General features: G+C 36.1%; 3 protein-coding genes across 4 annotated transcripts in view; 2 read left to right on the plus strand and 1 right to left on the minus strand.

Annotated features, from left to right (window-relative positions):
• The window catches only part of LOC137614386 (troponin C, isotype gamma-like), a 214,454-nt gene that overhangs the window by 155,971 nt on the left and 40,983 nt on the right, over nucleotides 1-17,500 (plus strand). The gene's annotated exons all lie outside the window — the stretch shown is intronic.
• Nucleotides 511-6,735, plus strand: LOC137614384 (uncharacterized). The gene is made up of 2 exons (XM_068344174.1): nucleotides 511-1,433; nucleotides 5,216-6,735. Exons 1-2 carry the CDS (start codon nucleotides 641-643, stop codon nucleotides 5,380-5,382), a joined length of 960 nt encoding a protein of 319 aa, XP_068200275.1. The 5' UTR covers nucleotides 511-640; the 3' UTR covers nucleotides 5,383-6,735.
• LOC137659610 (uncharacterized) overlaps nucleotides 11,394-17,500 on the minus strand; it is a 9,455-nt gene continuing 3,348 nt past the window's right edge. Inside the window, exons 1-2 of one of the 2 annotated variants that reach the window (XM_068394456.1) lie at nucleotides 17,475-17,500; nucleotides 11,394-13,778 (exon numbers count right to left, since the gene is read on the minus strand). The exon at nucleotides 17,475-17,500 is cut by the window's right edge and continues 783 nt beyond it. In XM_068394456.1, the coding sequence (XP_068250557.1) occupies nucleotides 13,720-13,778; nucleotides 17,475-17,500 (85 nt within the window). In that variant the 3' untranslated portion in view covers nucleotides 11,394-13,719. The remainder of the gene's footprint in view (nucleotides 13,779-17,474) is intronic. The other variant, XM_068394455.1, reaches the window with a different exon arrangement.

Genomic DNA, 17,500 nt, shown 5'->3' on the forward strand with positions numbered 1-17,500 from the left:
ATACATATATATATTTATATATGTTTATATATATATATATATATATACATATATACATATAGCCAGGCACTTGCCCTCTATTATATAGGTATATATATATATATATATATATATATATATATATATATATATATATATATATGTATATACGTATATACATATAGTATTTATTAGTACAATACAAGAATATACACTAGATATATAGATAGATAGATAGATAGATTGATAAGTATATATATCTCTGTGTATGTTTATTTGATAATCAAACACAAATATGTTTTTTCCGTGTATAATTTGTCACTTATTTTGCATCGTTCATCATTTCATCAGAAGCGCCCTCGAATGATGAATAAGCTTCCGGCGGTTTTTTTTATTTTTGTTTGGGGGGGGAGGGGAGGGAGATCTTGGTTGGTGGTGGGGGGGAGGGGATGTTCATTTTTCAGGTGAGTGATGATATTAGTATCCTCCACTTCCTATGATTCATTTAGTTTCTCTCGTCTTGCCCTGGCGTAGTGTTAAAGTTGCAACGGCTCCTAGATTTTGAAGTGATCATAAAAACATATTCTGAAGAATCTTGTGAGACGGATGGGCTCTTGTGAATTTTTTATTTTCGACAAAGGTGAAAGAAGTTAGTTCAATCATGGCCGGATTATATCCTGTGTGGATAGTTCTGTTCGGTGTAGTTGTTACTCTACGAGCAAGCGATGGGACTGAATTTTCTCGAAGGACAGGTTTTCGAAAAGTGCCCACTGTTGAAACCACGTCTAGTAAATATGGGCAGATCATTTCCCCAATTGATAGTGTGCATACAAGTGATAAGAGCAGAAGTGTGGAACGTAGCAAAGATCGTATGAAGCATAAAAGAAGCAGTAGCGATACCCAGTGTTATTCCTTTATAGAAATAAACGACACCAAAACAGTAGGACATTTTAAGAAGGCCAGTGTCACTCTGTACGTGAAAGCGAGCGAAAACTTCCAGCGCATGGAAGTGAATCTCCACCTGAAAGGTATCTGGCGTCTTTCCCCTGTGAAAACTGTCAATCAAATATTCTCTCTAGAAGATCTCGGCCTCGAAGAAGATTTTGATCGATGGCACAAGCTTCACGTCGGGGTCTACGCCGAGGGGAGCGAGTATTTGGGGGGCCAATGGGAAATTCTCGTCATTAACGACGACGAGAGCGCGCTGTCTTCGAAACCCGCTTGCCTCCGATTTCCGAAGGATGAGGTCATAGGTTTGGACGTCATAGCTTCTGGTCAGTCCGAGTGGCGTTGCGAAAGACCTCCGGGCTTTAAGGGACATTATCCCGTATCCTCTTCAAGGACAGCAAGGAGCGGTGACGTCAGTCATCGTTCTGTCGTGGCCTTTGCCGTCGGCCTCCTGGCGTTGCTGGGTCTGCTGACCGTCGTCGTCTTCCTGTTGAGGTTTTTGTTGAGTAAGTGTTTGAATATTCGTGAATCATGATCATTGGGATTATCATAATCATCACGATCATCATCATTAGCATTATTTTTATCCTTTTCATCCCAAATCTCATTCGAAAAAGCATTTTGAAACATTTTTTAGGGTTGAGGTAGCCGATGTGTTAACCTCCCTGACTGGTGATCTCCAGACTGGGGTTCGAGTCCTGCTCAAACTCGTTAGTTCCTTTGGTCACTGCAGTGACCTTAGATGGCAGGATGCCAGAAAACCTCAAATCAATCAATCAATCCTTGCGAGTTAAGGATGGTGGGTTTGGGAGGGCCTATAGGTCTATCTGCTGAGTCATCAGTAGCCATTTCCTGGCCCTCCCTGGTCTTACCTTAAGGGGAGAGGTGGCTTGGGCGCTGATCATATGTATATATGGTCAGTCTCTAGGGCATTGGCCTGTTTGCTGGGGCAATGTCACTGTCTCTTGCCTTTGCCATTCGTGAGCGGACTTTAAACCTTTAAAAAGTTTCTCCAAGACACAAATGTTCTCGATAAAACTGTTGTCAGAAGACAACAACAACAACAACAACTGCATCCGTTTCCAAGTCCACCGCAGGACAAAGGTCTCAGACATGTCCTTAGTCATGTCTAGTATTTGGCTAGTTTTCATCACCACGCTGGCTACTGTGGGTTGGTGATAGTGGGAGACCATAGAGACTAGTATAGCTTTGCTGACCATGGTAATAAGGTATCCCCACTCCAGACATGTTCGTAGACATATGGTCAAGTCTTAACAATGCTATTTGTCCCTAGAATTGACACAAATGTTTTTGATAAAGTCCTGCCTTCAGCTTTGACACTCACGGTTTAGTCTGAAGCTTAATTATTGTGTGTTATACTGCCACATACATCCATGTGATAAATGTAATGGAGGATGACAATTTAAACTAGTAGGTTCTTTAAAATCTTGTATAATGAAGATAAACGGACATAAATGTGACAAGCAGCGGGGAGCAGGTCCATGCTTGTCGATACAGTGACCACTGAACAATGATTGACTACTATATGCACATGGCGGAAAGAAAAGCAGTGTTGACACATATAATTACATTGTTGCCACGATGCATAATGAAAAAGTGGTCTTACAGTATATGTAATGGGAAAAGATAAATGGAAATAAATATCATTCTTCTACGAAATAATAATAAAGCAAATGTAATGTTCATAACTGTACGTTATGTAAATAATATACGGCATAATATTAGATATCTATACAATTATAACACAAGCTTAATCTTGAAATTATTAGCTACTTGGTGTATGAGTTTGATAAACACGTGGCTTCAAAAAGGGATGGCTGGAGAAAACTTTGTCTACAAAGAAACGACTTTGCTTTCCACTAATATTTGTCCATTTAAAATAAAAAGATAGAAAAAAAAATATTTGTCCATTTTGCTCAGTTTGACTACAATGTGCAATATAGTTTAAAAAACCTGCTCAAATACACTAACTTTCTATCCCATCAAATTTGAAATTCCTATCCATTTCCTGATATATTATTATTATTATTATTATTATTATTATTATTATTATTATTATTATTATTATTATTATTATTATTATTATTATTAGCCAAGCTACAACCCTAGTTGGAAAAGCAGCATGCTATAAGACGCAGGGATCCAACAAAGAAAATAGCCCAGTAAGGAAAGGAAATAAGGACATGAATGATCTATACGAAAAGTAATAAACAATTAAGATATTCTAAGAACAGTAACAGCATTAAAATAAATCTTACGTAAATAAACTATTAAAACTAAAAAAAAAAGAGAGAGAAAGATAAATAAGATAGAATGATGTGCCGGAGTGTACCTTCAAGCAATATAACTCTAAGAAAGTGGTACAGAGGCTATGACACTACTCAAGACTGGAGAGCAATGGTTTGATTTTGGTGTGTCCTTCTAGAAGAGCCGTTTATCAGAGCGAAAGATTCTTTTCTACCCTTACCAAGAGGAGAGTAGCCACTGAACAATTACAGTACAGTAATTAGCCCCTTGAACGAAGAAGTGTTTGGTAATTTCAGTGTTATAGTACAGTAATTGGCCCCTTGAACGAAGAAGTGTTTGGTAATTTCAGTGTTATAGTACAGTAATTGGCCCCTTAACGAAGAAGTGTTTGGTAATTTCAGTGTTATTTATAGTACAGTAATTCGCCCCTTGAACGAAGAAGTGTTTGGTAATTTCAGTGTTATATATAGTACAGTAATTGGCCCCTTGAACGAAGAAGTGTTTGGTAATTTCAGTGTTATTTATAGTACAGTAATTTGCCCCTTGAACGAAGAAGTGTTTGGTAATTTCAGTGTTATTTATAGTACAGTAATTGGCCCCTTGAACGAAGAAGTGTTTGGTAATTTCAGTGATATTTATACTACAGTAATTGGCCCCTTGAACGATGAAGTGTTAGGTAATTTCAGCGTTATTTATAGTACAGTAATTGGCCCCTTGAACGAAGAAGTGTTAGGTAATTTCAGCGTTATCAGGTGTATGAGGAAAAACGAGTATGTGCAAAGAATAGGCCAGACTATTCGGTGTACGTGTAGGCAAAGAAAAAATGAGCCTTAACCAGAGAGAGGGATTCTATGTATTACTGTCTGGCCAGTCAAAGGATGCAATACCTCTCTAGCTGTAGTATCTCAAGGGTGGCTGGTTCCCTGGCCAACCTACTACCTACAGACTGGGAACTTTTATATCAAAATCCCTTATGTAAATCTTTGGTAGACTTAACGTGATAAGAAACCTATAGGAACGGCTTCAACATCCCATTGAACTAAAGACAATTGGTGACATCTAAGGATACCAGAGCGATAAGGGATTACTAATCTATTTGTTTTAAAATCCTATTGCACTAAAGACATTTGGTGACATGTAAGGATGCCAGAGGGATAAAGGATTACGAAAGTGGAGTTCTGATTAGGTAGACTATCCTACTTGGATTACATGATGAATTTGGATAAGTTAATCATCACAGAAAAAAAGTCTCTTTATACATGAAGATTTATATATATATATATATATATATATATATATATATATATATATATATATATATATGGATATTTAGAAATAGTCTGGACCTTAATCATGAATATCTAAAAAAAAAAAAAAAAAAAAAAAAAAAAAAAAAAAAAAAAATTATTGGAAATTCTAGTCGAGAATAAACCCTTACTAATGCAGATAAGATTTTGGTTATGAAAAATATAGATATAAGAGAACCACTTATTATTGGCCGTATTTTTTTAAAAATTTAATGACAAAAATATTATAGATTTTTACTTGGAAGTAAATATGTTGTGGAATAGCGGATGATGAATATTGTATTGAGTATCATCATCGTCACCATCATCTCCTCCTACGCCTATAGACGCAAAGGGCCTCGGTTAGATTTCGCCAGTCGTCTCTACCTTGAGCTTTTAAGTCAATACTTCTTCATTCGTCATCTATAGCATATGTAAAATGTTTAAATTTCTTGAAAATGAAAGAAACTGCTACATATAAAATATTCATCCTTTCTGATAAATAAAATTTTTAGGCAACCACCAAAGCACTAGAAACTATAGAATATTATAAAACCTAAAATTGATAGATTACATTACTTCAATTTTAAAGTTTAAGGCAATAACATTAACAATCCTATGTTAAAATCATCCTTCGAAAAACCCATAAAAAAATCTTTCTTAATGATTTGCTTCTAATCATCGCACCATTATCTTTTCCATCCTGTTTACTAATTTCATTTAAATTTCCCCAGAGAAAAAGAAGAAGATGAAGAGAAGCTGTGAAGACAGAGTAGTCCTTCGACCAAGAGACAGAGAGATCGAAACTTCAACTGGGATTTCCAATGCGAGACCTGTCTCTGCCCACAGTACTGATAATAGTCTCTATGGTGTTATCATTTCGAGGGACGTCAGCAAATGAAATCAAAGGGGATAACGTTTTGGAGACAAGATGGCGACATGCTAGAGTTTCCGGTACAAGAAGGGGCTTTCAAGAGAGTGATGTGCTAGTTTCCTGTACAAGAGGGGGTTTTCAAGATGGCGACATGCTGGAGTCTCCAATACAAAATTGGGTTTTCAAGATGGCCGCGCGCAAAAGTTTTTGGTACAAGGTGGGATTTTCAAGATGGCAACGTGCAAAAGTTTCCATTACAAGGGAAGTTTCCTTTACAAGATGGGGTTTTCAAGATGGCAACGTGCAAGATTTTCCAGTACAAGAATGGGTTTTCAAGATGGCGACGTGCAAGAGTTTCCGGTAAAAGAAGGGGGTCTCAATATGGCGACATGCAAGAGTTTCCTTTACAAGATGGGGTTTTCAAGATGGCAACTTGCAAGAGTTTCCGGTACAAGTATTGGATTTCAAGATGGCGACGTGCAAGAGTTTCCGGTACAACAAGGGGGTTTCAAGATGGCGACGTGCAAGAGTTTCCGTTACAACAAGTAGGTTTCAGGATGGCGACGTGCAAGAGTTTCCGGTACAAGAAGTTGGTTTCAAGATGGCAACGTGCAAAAATTTCCGGTACAAGATGGCACTTTCAAATGGCATCGTGCAAGAGTTTCCAGTAAAAGAATGGGATTTCAAGATGGAGACGTGCAAGCGTTTCCGGTACAAGAAGGGGGTTTCAAGATGGCGACGTGCAAAAGTATCCGGTACAAGATGGTATTTTAAAGATGGTAACTTGCAAATGTTTCCGGTACAAGATGAGGCTTTCAAGATGGCGAAGTGCTAGTTTCCAGTATAAGAAGGGGTTTTCAAGAGGCCGACGTGTAAAAATTCCCGGTACAAGATCAAATTTTCAAGACGGCAACATGCAAATGTTTCCGGTACAAGATGGAATTTTCAAGGGGGACATGCAAAAGTTTCCGGTACAAAATGGGGTTTTCAAGATGGCGACGTGCAAAAGTTTCCAGAACAAGATAGGGTTTTCAATATGGCGATGTGCAAAAGTTTCCGGTACAAGATGGAGTTTTCAAGATGTCGGCGAGCACACGCTTCCAGTGTAAGATGGCAACGTCAAGAGTTTCCGGTACAAGATGTGGTTTTTAAAATGGCGACGAGCACATTATTATTATTATTATTACTATTATTATTATTATTATTATTATTATTATTATTATTACAAGCACTTTTATACATTTATACGCTTATTTACTCTATTATAGATAGTGTATCATTTTTAAAACCATCATGAATATCTAGAGGCTTTAGTCATATGATATGAATTTTATGATACTTTGGAAATCTCATATGAAAGAGCAACAGTATCTTTTTTTATAATAAAATACCAATAATGTTGAAGCAATCATATACAGAATCCTGTTGCAAAACCATGTTCTTTAACCTTTTTTAATCTTATTACACCATCTCCAAATGCAATATATATCTTTTTATCGTAGTTATTACATTTGCCTTATGTAGTCGGTGGTTTTTAATGTCTTCAATGTCAGACGACTACAACAACAATATAAAAAGCAGCCGTTTCTAGTCCACTGTAGGTTAAAGGCCTCAGACATGTAAATTCATGTCTGTGGGTTTAGCCAGTTTTCATAACCACGTAGGAGTCATTATAGTTGCTGCAAAGATTCGGGGTGAAATAAGCCCCACCCCTTGATGATGTCATAGCCAATCTCGTTGTCTCCCTGAAATAAGCTCCACCCCCTGACGATGTCATAGCCAATTACGTTGTCTCCCTGAAATAAGCTCCACCCCCTGATGACGTCATAGCTAATCACGTTGTCTCCCACGTTAGCAGTAGTCACAATGCATTCCCCTACAAATTTCAAATCAAACTAACTTATAATGACTTTAAGGGGATGTGTTATGACCGCTTTTAACGCGGGAGACAGTATGATTAGGGGGTGGGGCTTAGTTCACATAATTGGCTATGATGTCATCAGTAGGTGGGGCTATTTCACATTATTGGGTATGACATAATTAGGGGGTGGTGTTTATTTTACATGATTGGCTATGACATCATCATGGGGTGGGGCTTATTTCACATGATTGGCTATGACGTCATCAGGGGGTGGGCCTTATTTCACATGATTGACTATGATGTCATCAGGAGGTGGAATTTATTTCGCCTGGAATCACTGCGGCGGCTATAGGCTAAACTGTATATAATGTAGCTTTTGAAAATGGTCCGTTAGTAAATAATTCAATTCATGCAATCTGCGACAAGATATCCTTTAATCGTGTATTCATAAGGCACTGTATATGATTCATTACAAAATTCCATGTAACTGTATGAAGACCGGTTCATGAAAACTTTGCCATATATTCATCATATTAAGCAAATGCTTTATTAGATTTCAAAGACATACTAAGCAACACCAACACTTGGTTGAAGAACGATTCGACACCGATGCATCTTATTACCTCAGACGACGAAGTTGGAAGGAGGTTATGTTCTCGCCCCTGTTTGTGTGTTTGTTTATGAACAGCTTCCTAACCACAATTTTAATCGTAGAGTAATAAAACTTGCAGGAATTAATTTTTATGTAAAAGGTTGCAAACGATTAAATTTTGGAAGGTCAAGATTAAAGGTCAAGGTCACGGTCAAGCAAAATGTCCAATTCACGTAATCAGCCATAAGTTTGAACATCATTGTCACAGACTTCAAACTTGGTTCATATTTTAGTGTATGAAAATCCACGCCAATTAATACACGTCAAGGTCAAAGGTCAAGGTCAAGCAAAAGGTGGAAAAATAAGCTGTCGTGATGGAGGTCTGCGCTCTACTGAGTGCCCTTCTAGTTCTTTATATGTTCCTTTGGTAAGTCATGGTTAACTAGATACAGTTTATCATTTTATAACGTTCATTGATAAGTTTATTATCTACTTTACAAGGAGTTTTAGAAAGTCATAGATATCTTTATGCATTCAGTTTCTTGAAAGCATTAATTCTCTGACTTGTAACGCACCTTATATTACCTTTTAAAAACAATGAGAAAAATTTAATTCAAAGTATTATTCTATACACTATTAAAAATTTACTGTAAACGGCGGTAAAAATCCTGGAATAAATATTGCCAGGCATTTACCGTTTCAAAAACGGAAATATTGACGTAAAGGAGTGATGTTACGGTCACCAACCCGTAAAAGATAATAACAAATTAGGGTAAAAATTATAGTCACCTGTATGTTACTGAAATACAGAGAACAGTATATTTTCACGGAGAGTTTCCAATTAAAATTGCGGTTTTTTTTTTTTTTTTTTTTTTTTTTTTTTTTTTTTAATCCAATATGGGTATAACTATAGTTGTGCTAAATTATAAGTTCATTAGATTATACTATAAGTAATCAACTATTTATCTATACATGATAAGTTTATATCAAGTGGCAACTGATGTCTTTGTAGGGGCGACATATGCAGTAATGCATTGTTGAACTTGGATGCAGTAATGCATTGTTGAACTTGGATGCAGTGATGCATTGTTGAACTTAAATGCAGTAATGCATTGTTGAACTTAGATGCTGTAATGCATTGTTGAACGTGGATGCAGTAATGCATTGTTGAACTTGGATGCAGTTATGCATTGTTGAACTTGGATGCAGTGATGCATTGTTGAGCTTAGATGCAGTAATGCATTGTTGAACTTCGTCGCTCCACAACAATATGGGTCAGCTTTAACTAGTGTAAGTTTCTCGTCTATATTGAGCTTTATAACTGATGGCTGTAGTAACCTAGTCTAGAAGAGTTAGACTCGCTATATGTGGGTGGCGAGTTCTAGCCCCACTCATGGCTAGATAGTACTCAGTAGTGAGCACGGTCCAGATATACCAGGTCAGCCAGACAGCGTACCGATTTTAAGCCTCTTCTGCGCACCTACGTCATCTGAAGGGGCTTAGTGTTGGCGAGACCCATTAAGAACGTAGATCTATCACACAGCCAATGTAAATAAAACATCACTTTACCTTTGGAAAATATTTTATTAAGTTACAACTTTCATTTTTTTTCTTAGGGCCTCCCTGCATGGTTGTCCTTGAGGTTTTCTATACTTTATCAAATTATTAAGATATTGCATTCGAAAATATACCGATATCTTAACAAAAAAAGCAATAACATCATCAGGAACTTCAATACCAGACTGTTTTAATTTTAAATAAAGCTTTTTAAAACAATTTTTTCCCTCCAGGAGAGCTTCCCCGTGTACAGCATTAAAAATCTCCCGCATTATTAACAACTGTGAAAAGAAACTGACTTGAAGGTGCATGTAATTCCCCCGATTAACACATGCTATCCAAGTATCATTCCTTAGCACTTCTTCAGTCTTATTTCCTAATTCAGGATATTTTACACAAAATTTCTTTACAATATATTCACCAATGTATTTAAGAGCTTCTTCCTCAATTACTCCCCCAATATCTTTATTTCTTTATTTGCTCTCAAAAGGTCTTCTTCCTTGTCTAAAGCATCTTTCTCTAAATCAAAATCTAAATTTCTGAATATCTGCGTTGTTAGGCATATTTCTAAAGCTAAGTCCCTTTCTTTCGTGATAGATTTATCGTCTTTGGCTGATCATGAGATTTTTCAACGGTGGTGATATTCCACTTTTCACTTAATACTTCAATTTCCTTTCCTAGTAACAATTTTTTTAGCCGAAATTTAAAGTTCACAGCATGAGGATGATCATAGTGCCCATCCATTTGCCTTATACACACAAAGAAATGTTCAAGGCAATCTTGATTTAATGTTTGTGAAAGTAGGTAGTCAATTTCTAGGACTTTCAATACCTAGTAACCTAGACTTTATGTCATCTTTGTAATCGGCTGGTTTAAAATGAATCGAGGAAACAGTAGCATCCACAACGTTAATTCTGTCTGCACGGTAACATGCATGTATCCATTGGTTTATGTATGGTTTTTTTTTTGGAAAGTAATGTTATTTTATGTTTGAGCTTTTAGTTATATCATGTCTATTATAACAGCCAAATACTGTGCAGTTACTTGGCATTATTAGTGACGGAATGAATGAATGAATAAAATGATAATGGACACAGCGTCTTGTATTGTTTACGTTACCTCTATGGGTAGCTAACTAAGGCAACGGTCCTTTGTTTTGTTTACCCACGTGTGTGAGACGGGGAAGCGTGACGTCACAGTATGGGTGATTCACAGCTTAAGCTGCGCGTTGGCTGACCTGGTATATATAGACCTTGGTAGTGAGTAACCTGCTCCAATTCTCTGCCGCTCATGAGTGACCTTTAAGGGTATTTAAGAGTTTCCAAGAAATACCTTTTCTTTGTAAGTATAAACGTATCTCACGTTCGGCTTAGGAAGGTGATAATAAGAATACTAAAACTATTATTATTATTATTATTTTTATTATTATTATTATTATTATTATTATTATTATTAGTAGTAGTAGTAGTAGTAGTAGTAGTAGTAGTAGTAGTAGTAGTAGTAGTAGTAGTAGTAGTAGTAGTAGTAGTTTGATTTATCCATACGACAGCATTGTACATATGTTTAAATAAAATGTTATATATCATCTTGGTTGTTTCATTGATAAAATGAAACTAAGAGTCTATGACAACCTCGTTTTTAATTTTGTTAACTTTCGTCAAAGCAGCCGTTCAGATTTGCAAAGTTTTCTGTCTAATTTCCTTGTTTTTTTTTTTTTTAATTATACATTTTATTCCCTCCAAATTCATCAGATATCTTATTACTGCGTTTAATGAATGACGTCACATCAATATAATTTTCATTTGAATTCTATGGAAATGTTCTCCTCATTTTAGGGATAGTTAAATATTATTATTATTATTATTATTATTATTATTATTATTATTATTATTATTATTATTATTAAGTAAGCTACAATCCTAGTTGGAAAAGCAGGATGCTATAAGCCTAAAGGCTCCAACAGGGAAAAGAAGCCCAGTGAGGGAAGGAAACAAGGAAATGAACTACAAGAGGAGTAAGGAACAATTAAAAAAAAAAAATTGTAATAATACTGTGACTATGCTTTCCTTAATTCAAGTACAGGATGGTGAATAGTGCCTCTTCTACCAGGCTGATCATATAAACCTCTTATCATTATTAATATCAATATTACTAGTTAAGTGGAACCCTTTGAGGATAAGTAAACCTCAAACCATTATCCTTTTAAAGAATTGTGGAAGCATTAGTAAACCTCATGACATTATCCTTATTAGTCTTGGGAAAGGATTAGTAAACCTCATGGCATTATCCTTATTAGTCTTGGGGAAGGATTAGTAAACCTCATGACATTATCCTTATTAGTCTTGGGGAAGGATTAGTAAACCTCATGACATTATCCTTTTTAGTCTTGGGAAAGGATTAGTAAACCTCATGACATTATCCTTATTAGTCTTGGGAAAGGATTAGTAAACCTCATGACATTATCCCTATTAGTCTTGGGGAAGGATTAGTAAACCTCATGACATTATCCTTTTTAGTCTTGGGGAAGGATTAGTAAACCTCATGACATAATCCTTTTTAGTCTTGCGGAAGGATTAGTAAACCTCATGACATTATCCTTATTAGTCTTGGGGAAGGATTAGTAAACCTCATGACATTATCCTTATTAGTCTTGGGGAAGGATTAGCAAACCTCATGACATTATCCTTATTAGTCTTGGGGAAGGATTAGCAAACCTCATGACATTATCCTTATTAGTCTTGGGGAAGGATTAGTAAACCTCATGACATTATCCTTTTTAGTCTTGGGGAAGGATTAGTAAACCTCATGACATTATCCTTATTAGTCTTGGGGAAGGATTAGTAAACCTCATGGCATTATCCTTATTAGTCTTGGGAAAGGATTAGTAAACCTCATGGCATTATCCTTATTAGTCTTGGGGAAGGATTAGTAAACCTCATGACATTATCCTTTTTTAGAATTTTGGAAGCATTAGTAAAAACAATCCCCACACCCTGAATCACACCTACAGACAATTGTCTCAACAACACAAACTTTCACCTTACGTTATCTATACCAGACTCTTTAACAAAAGGTAACAAAAACTAAACATAACCTTAAAACTATATTTCTTAATATTAAAACAATCACTAAAAAATCACCAATCATATACCATAACCAAGAAAATAATCACCACTTAGTACTACAATCTTAACCTACTGTAATTGGAAAACACAAAACTTAAAACTAAAATTTCACTTCAACCACAATCTAAACGTAATTATCATATATGATTGTGAGTGGACAATTTCGTCCACACAAGGGCCAACAGTCTTTAATAGCCCAATATCACAAATCTGCAGGAACTGGAACACTGTCAAATATTAATACACAATTGCACTAATCATCATCATCGTCATCATCATCATCATCATCAATACGCCTAACCAATTCCTTCAACCGGGCGGGATCGTTAAAGCATCTATTTCATCAAGATCCACAGAGCAATCCAATCAGGTCCTTAAACAATCCAGTTCATCAATAATTCATTCCAAATCTGAGCAGTCGTCTCAAATTCCTTAAACAAGCCAGGTCGTCAACAATCAAATTCACATAAATTTCTCCCCAAAGGAGGAATCACGGCTCAGAATATATATAATCACTTCCTTGCTGGTAATAAAGAATAATAGTAAATCCAGCAATCACACACACAACCGCCTCTATCAGCAGTCAATCAAAAAAAGCATTCGCTCCGAAACATTCACCACTGTCGTAACCTAACTAAAACAAACAAACAATCTCATTTGAACCAACAGTCTTTCTCACCACAAACAATCGATACACTAACTACTTTTCGCTCGCTAACACAATCTCTCTCTCTCTCTCTCTCTCTCTCTCTCTCTCTCTCTCTCTCTCTCTCTCTCTCTCTCTCTCTCTCTGGATTTGGCAAACCAAAAATAAATGAAAATTAAAATAAAACAAAAATAAATCCTCCACAGTGGTAGGATAAGTAAACATCATACCTTCATCCTTATTAGTCTTGTGTAAGAATTAGTAAACCTCATGACATTATCCTTTTCAGTCTCGTGGCAGGATAAATTAACCTCACAAGCTAATCCTTTTCCTTCTCATGATTCATAAACCCAGTACAATTATTCTCCATCTCGTGGGAAGATTTCTAAATGACCTACACAGGACATAATATTGTTTTCATTCTCATGATAGGAATACAAAATTACGTATGCACGGTTACAGTTTGTCTTAATGCATTTCAATCATGAGTGAAGACTCCAGAACGCAAACATAGAAGAAGACAATGAGATATTTTCTCAGTCTGCAGATGAAGCTTCGAGAGAAAAAGCCAAGAAGTAGTTTTCTATTTAAGGCCATAAATTACGTTTTCAAACTCGCCAGAATCCTGCTGACGCTGGGCTCCTGTGGAAAAAGAGAAAGACTATCAGTTATAGAATCCTATGAGTAATATGGCCATCTGCGAATTTGCACAAACATACATACGCACAATGAAAATAAAAAATATGCATATACACAGCCTACTCCCACACATGTGGAGTTTTATCTTTTACAGTATACGTAGATAAAATGAAAAAAAATCATTCGTACAGACAGCCTACTCACAAACATGTGAAGTCTTTTACAGTCACGTGAAATAAAGATTTTTTGTGACTTTTTGCATGACAGAAATAATAGTAAAAAATGGAAAACTGATATAACGTCCAGAATATCAAAAGGTTAAAAAGGGCCCTAGACGCTAAAACGTTTGGACGTTAAGATCTGGGACGTCAGTATACTGACGTCAATATTTTATCGCTAGCGAATAGTGAAGGAAGTAGTCAATATATAGTCCTGACGATCTAAAAGCTTTTGACAAATAATTATTACTCAAAAGTTCTTACCTTTGACGGTCAGAACTATTGCGTAATAATACTAATACTAATACTACATACATCCTCCATATACGTTCCTCCCAGCCTGACAAGGGACTCATCCAAGTTCGGCTGGTACTGCTAGGGTGCCACAGCCCACCCTCCCCCGTTATCCACCACAGATGAAGCTTCAAATGCTGAATCCCCTATTGCTGCTACCTCTGCGGTCATCTAAGGCTCCGGAGGAAGCAGCAGGGCCTACCGGAACTGCGTCACAATCGCTCGCCATTCATTCCTATTTCTAGCACGCTCTCTTGCCTCTCTCACATCTATCCTCCTATCACCCAGAGCTTTCTTCACTCCATCCATCCACCCAAACCTTGGCCTTCCTCTTGTACTTCTCCCATCAACTCTTGCACTCATCAGCTTCTTTAGCAGACAGCCATTTTCCATTCTCTCAACATGGCCAAACCACCTCAACACATTCATATCCACTCTAGCTGCTAACTCATTTCTTACACCCGTTCTCACCCTCACCACTTCGTTCCTAACCCTATCTACTCGAGATACACCAGCCATACTCCTTAGACACTTCATCTCAAACACATTCAATTTCTGTCTCTCCGTCACTTTCATTTCCCACAACTCCGATCCAAACATCACAGTTGGTATAATCACTTTTTCATACAGAACTCTCTTTATATTCATGCCCAACCCTCTATTTTTTACTACTACCTTAACTGCCCCCAACACTTTGCATCCTTCATTCACTCTCTGACGTACATCTGCTTCCACTCCACCATTTGCTGCAACAACAGACCCCAAGTACTTAAACTGATCCACCTCCTCAAGTAACTCTCCATTCAACATGACATTCAACCATACACTACCTTCCCTTCTCGTACATCTCATAACCTTACTCTTACCCACATTAACTCTCAACTTTCTTCTCTCACACACTCTTCCAAATTCTGTCACTAATCGGCCAAGCTTCTCTTCCGCGTCTGCAACCAGTACAGTATCATCCGCAAACAACAACTGATTTACCTCCCATTCATGGTCATTTTCGTCTACCAGTTTCAATCCTCGTCCAAGCACTCGAGCATTCACTTCTCTCACCACTCCATCAACATACAAGTTAAACAACTATGGCGACATCACACATCCCTGTCTCCACCCCACTCTCACCGGAAACCAATTGCTCACTTTATTTCCTATCCTAACACATGCTTTACTACCTTTGTAGAGACTTTTCACTGCTTGCAACAACCTTCCACTAACTCCATATAACCTCATCACATTCCAAATTGCTTACCTATCAACTCTATCATAAGCTTTTTCCAGATCCATAAACGCAACATACACCTCCTTACCTTTGGCTAAATATTTCTTGCATATCTGCCTAACTGTAAAAATCTGATTCATACAACCCCAACCTCTTCTAAAACCACCCTGTACTTCTAAGATTGCATTCTCTGTTTCATCTAGTGCTCTCCTAACTTCCTCTCTTGTAATCTCTCTCTTATTCTCATCTCCCATCACCGGCACCTCAACACCTGCAACAGCAATTATATCTGCCTCCCTATTATCCTCAACATTCAGTAAACTTTCAACATAATCCGCCCACCTTTTCCTTGCCTCCTCTCATTTTAACAACCTTCCATTTCCATCTTTCACTGTCTCTTCTAATCTTGAGCCAGCCTCCCTTACTCTCTTCATAATAATAATAATAATAATAATAATAATAATAATATTATTATTATTATTATTATTAGTAGTAGTAGTAGTAGTAGTAGTAGTAGTAGTAGTAGTAGTAGTAGTAGTAGTAATTTTATTATTATTATTATCATTATTATTATTATCACTTGCTAAATTACATTCCTTATTGGAAAAGCAGGATGCTATAAGCCCAAGGGCTCCAACAGGGAAAATAGCCGAGTGAGGAAAGGAAATAGGGAAATATACTATGAGAGAAGTTTAAGAATAATAACAACATTAAAATAAATCTATCATATATTAACTATAAAAACTTCAAAATAATAAGAGGAAGAGAAGTAAGATAGAATAGTGTGCTCGAGTATACCCTCAAGCAAGAGAACTCTAACCCCCCTCCCAAAAAAAAAGAAGCTTTTTTTGATCAAGGGAGTAAAAAAGGGTGAGATTTCAATGCATAACGCTCGAAGTCACGACATGTAATGGAATAACACAAAATTCTAATTAAAAAAAAAAAAACCCAAGAAAAACTAGCAACAGTTTATATAGAAAATATTTAGTTTGATATTATTACTGTTCTTGAAATATTCAATTTGTCTTTGTTTCCTTTCCTCACTGAGGTATTTTCCCTGTTATTATTATTATTATTATTATTATTATTATTATTAATTGCTAAGCTACAACCCTAGTTGGAAAAACAGAATGCTATAAGCCCAGGGGCCCCAACAGGGAAAATATCCCAGTAAGGAAACGAAAAAAATGAAAAATTAAATATTATAAGGACAATAACACCGAAATAAATAATTCCTATATAAACTATATATATTTTACCAAAACAAGAGGAAGAGAAATTAGATAGAATAGTGTGCCCGAGTGTACCCTCAAGCAAGAGAGCCCCTAGGCTAATAGCATCCTGCTATTCCATCTAAGGTTGTAGCTTGGCAAGTAATAATGATAATGAAAATAATGATAATAAGAATAAGAATAATAATGATAATAATAATAATAATAGTAATAATAATAAAAACAATAATAATATATCGTCCTATCAATTATATAATCACTTAATTTCAACGATAAAATTTAGTTTACCTTGTTGAAGCCCTTGGGCTTATAGCATCTTGCTTTTCCAACTAGGGTTGTAGCCTGCTTGTAATAATAATAATAATAATAATAATAATAAAAGTTATAATAATAATAATAATAATAATAATAATAATAATAATAATAATAATAATAAAAAAAAAAAAAGTTATTATAATAATCCGATTTTAACTCATAATTGTTTATGGAAACTTTCAATAGCCAATGATATGCCACCCTCAATACATATTCATAATCCAGTTTCACATTAAATGATTGCCAAGTGCCGTCAACGTTAATGTTGTAATATTCATCGCTATATATACATACGTGTGTGGGTGTGTGTGGATATTGATACAAATCCAACTTTTTATCCTCATGTCAAGCATGAAGCTATGCATAATGCATGATTAAAAAAAAAAATAATTTAAAATGCGTCTTGTATACATACTTGGATGTCTGATTTTATAGACGAGT

Source organism: Palaemon carinicauda, chromosome 20, assembly GCF_036898095.1.
Source record: "Palaemon carinicauda isolate YSFRI2023 chromosome 20, ASM3689809v2, whole genome shotgun sequence".
In the NCBI taxonomy this organism is placed as follows: Eukaryota; Metazoa; Arthropoda; class Malacostraca; order Decapoda; family Palaemonidae; genus Palaemon; species Palaemon carinicauda.

Coding starts and splice junctions, on each gene's coding strand:
- LOC137614384 (XM_068344174.1), top strand. CDS start 641: ATGGCCGGATTATATCCTGTGTGGATAGTTCTGTTCGGTGTAGTTGTT. Junction 1,434..5,215: donor CCTGTTGAGGTTTTTGTTGA/GTAAGTGTTTGA, acceptor AAATTTCCCCAG/AGAAAAAGAAGAAGATGAAG.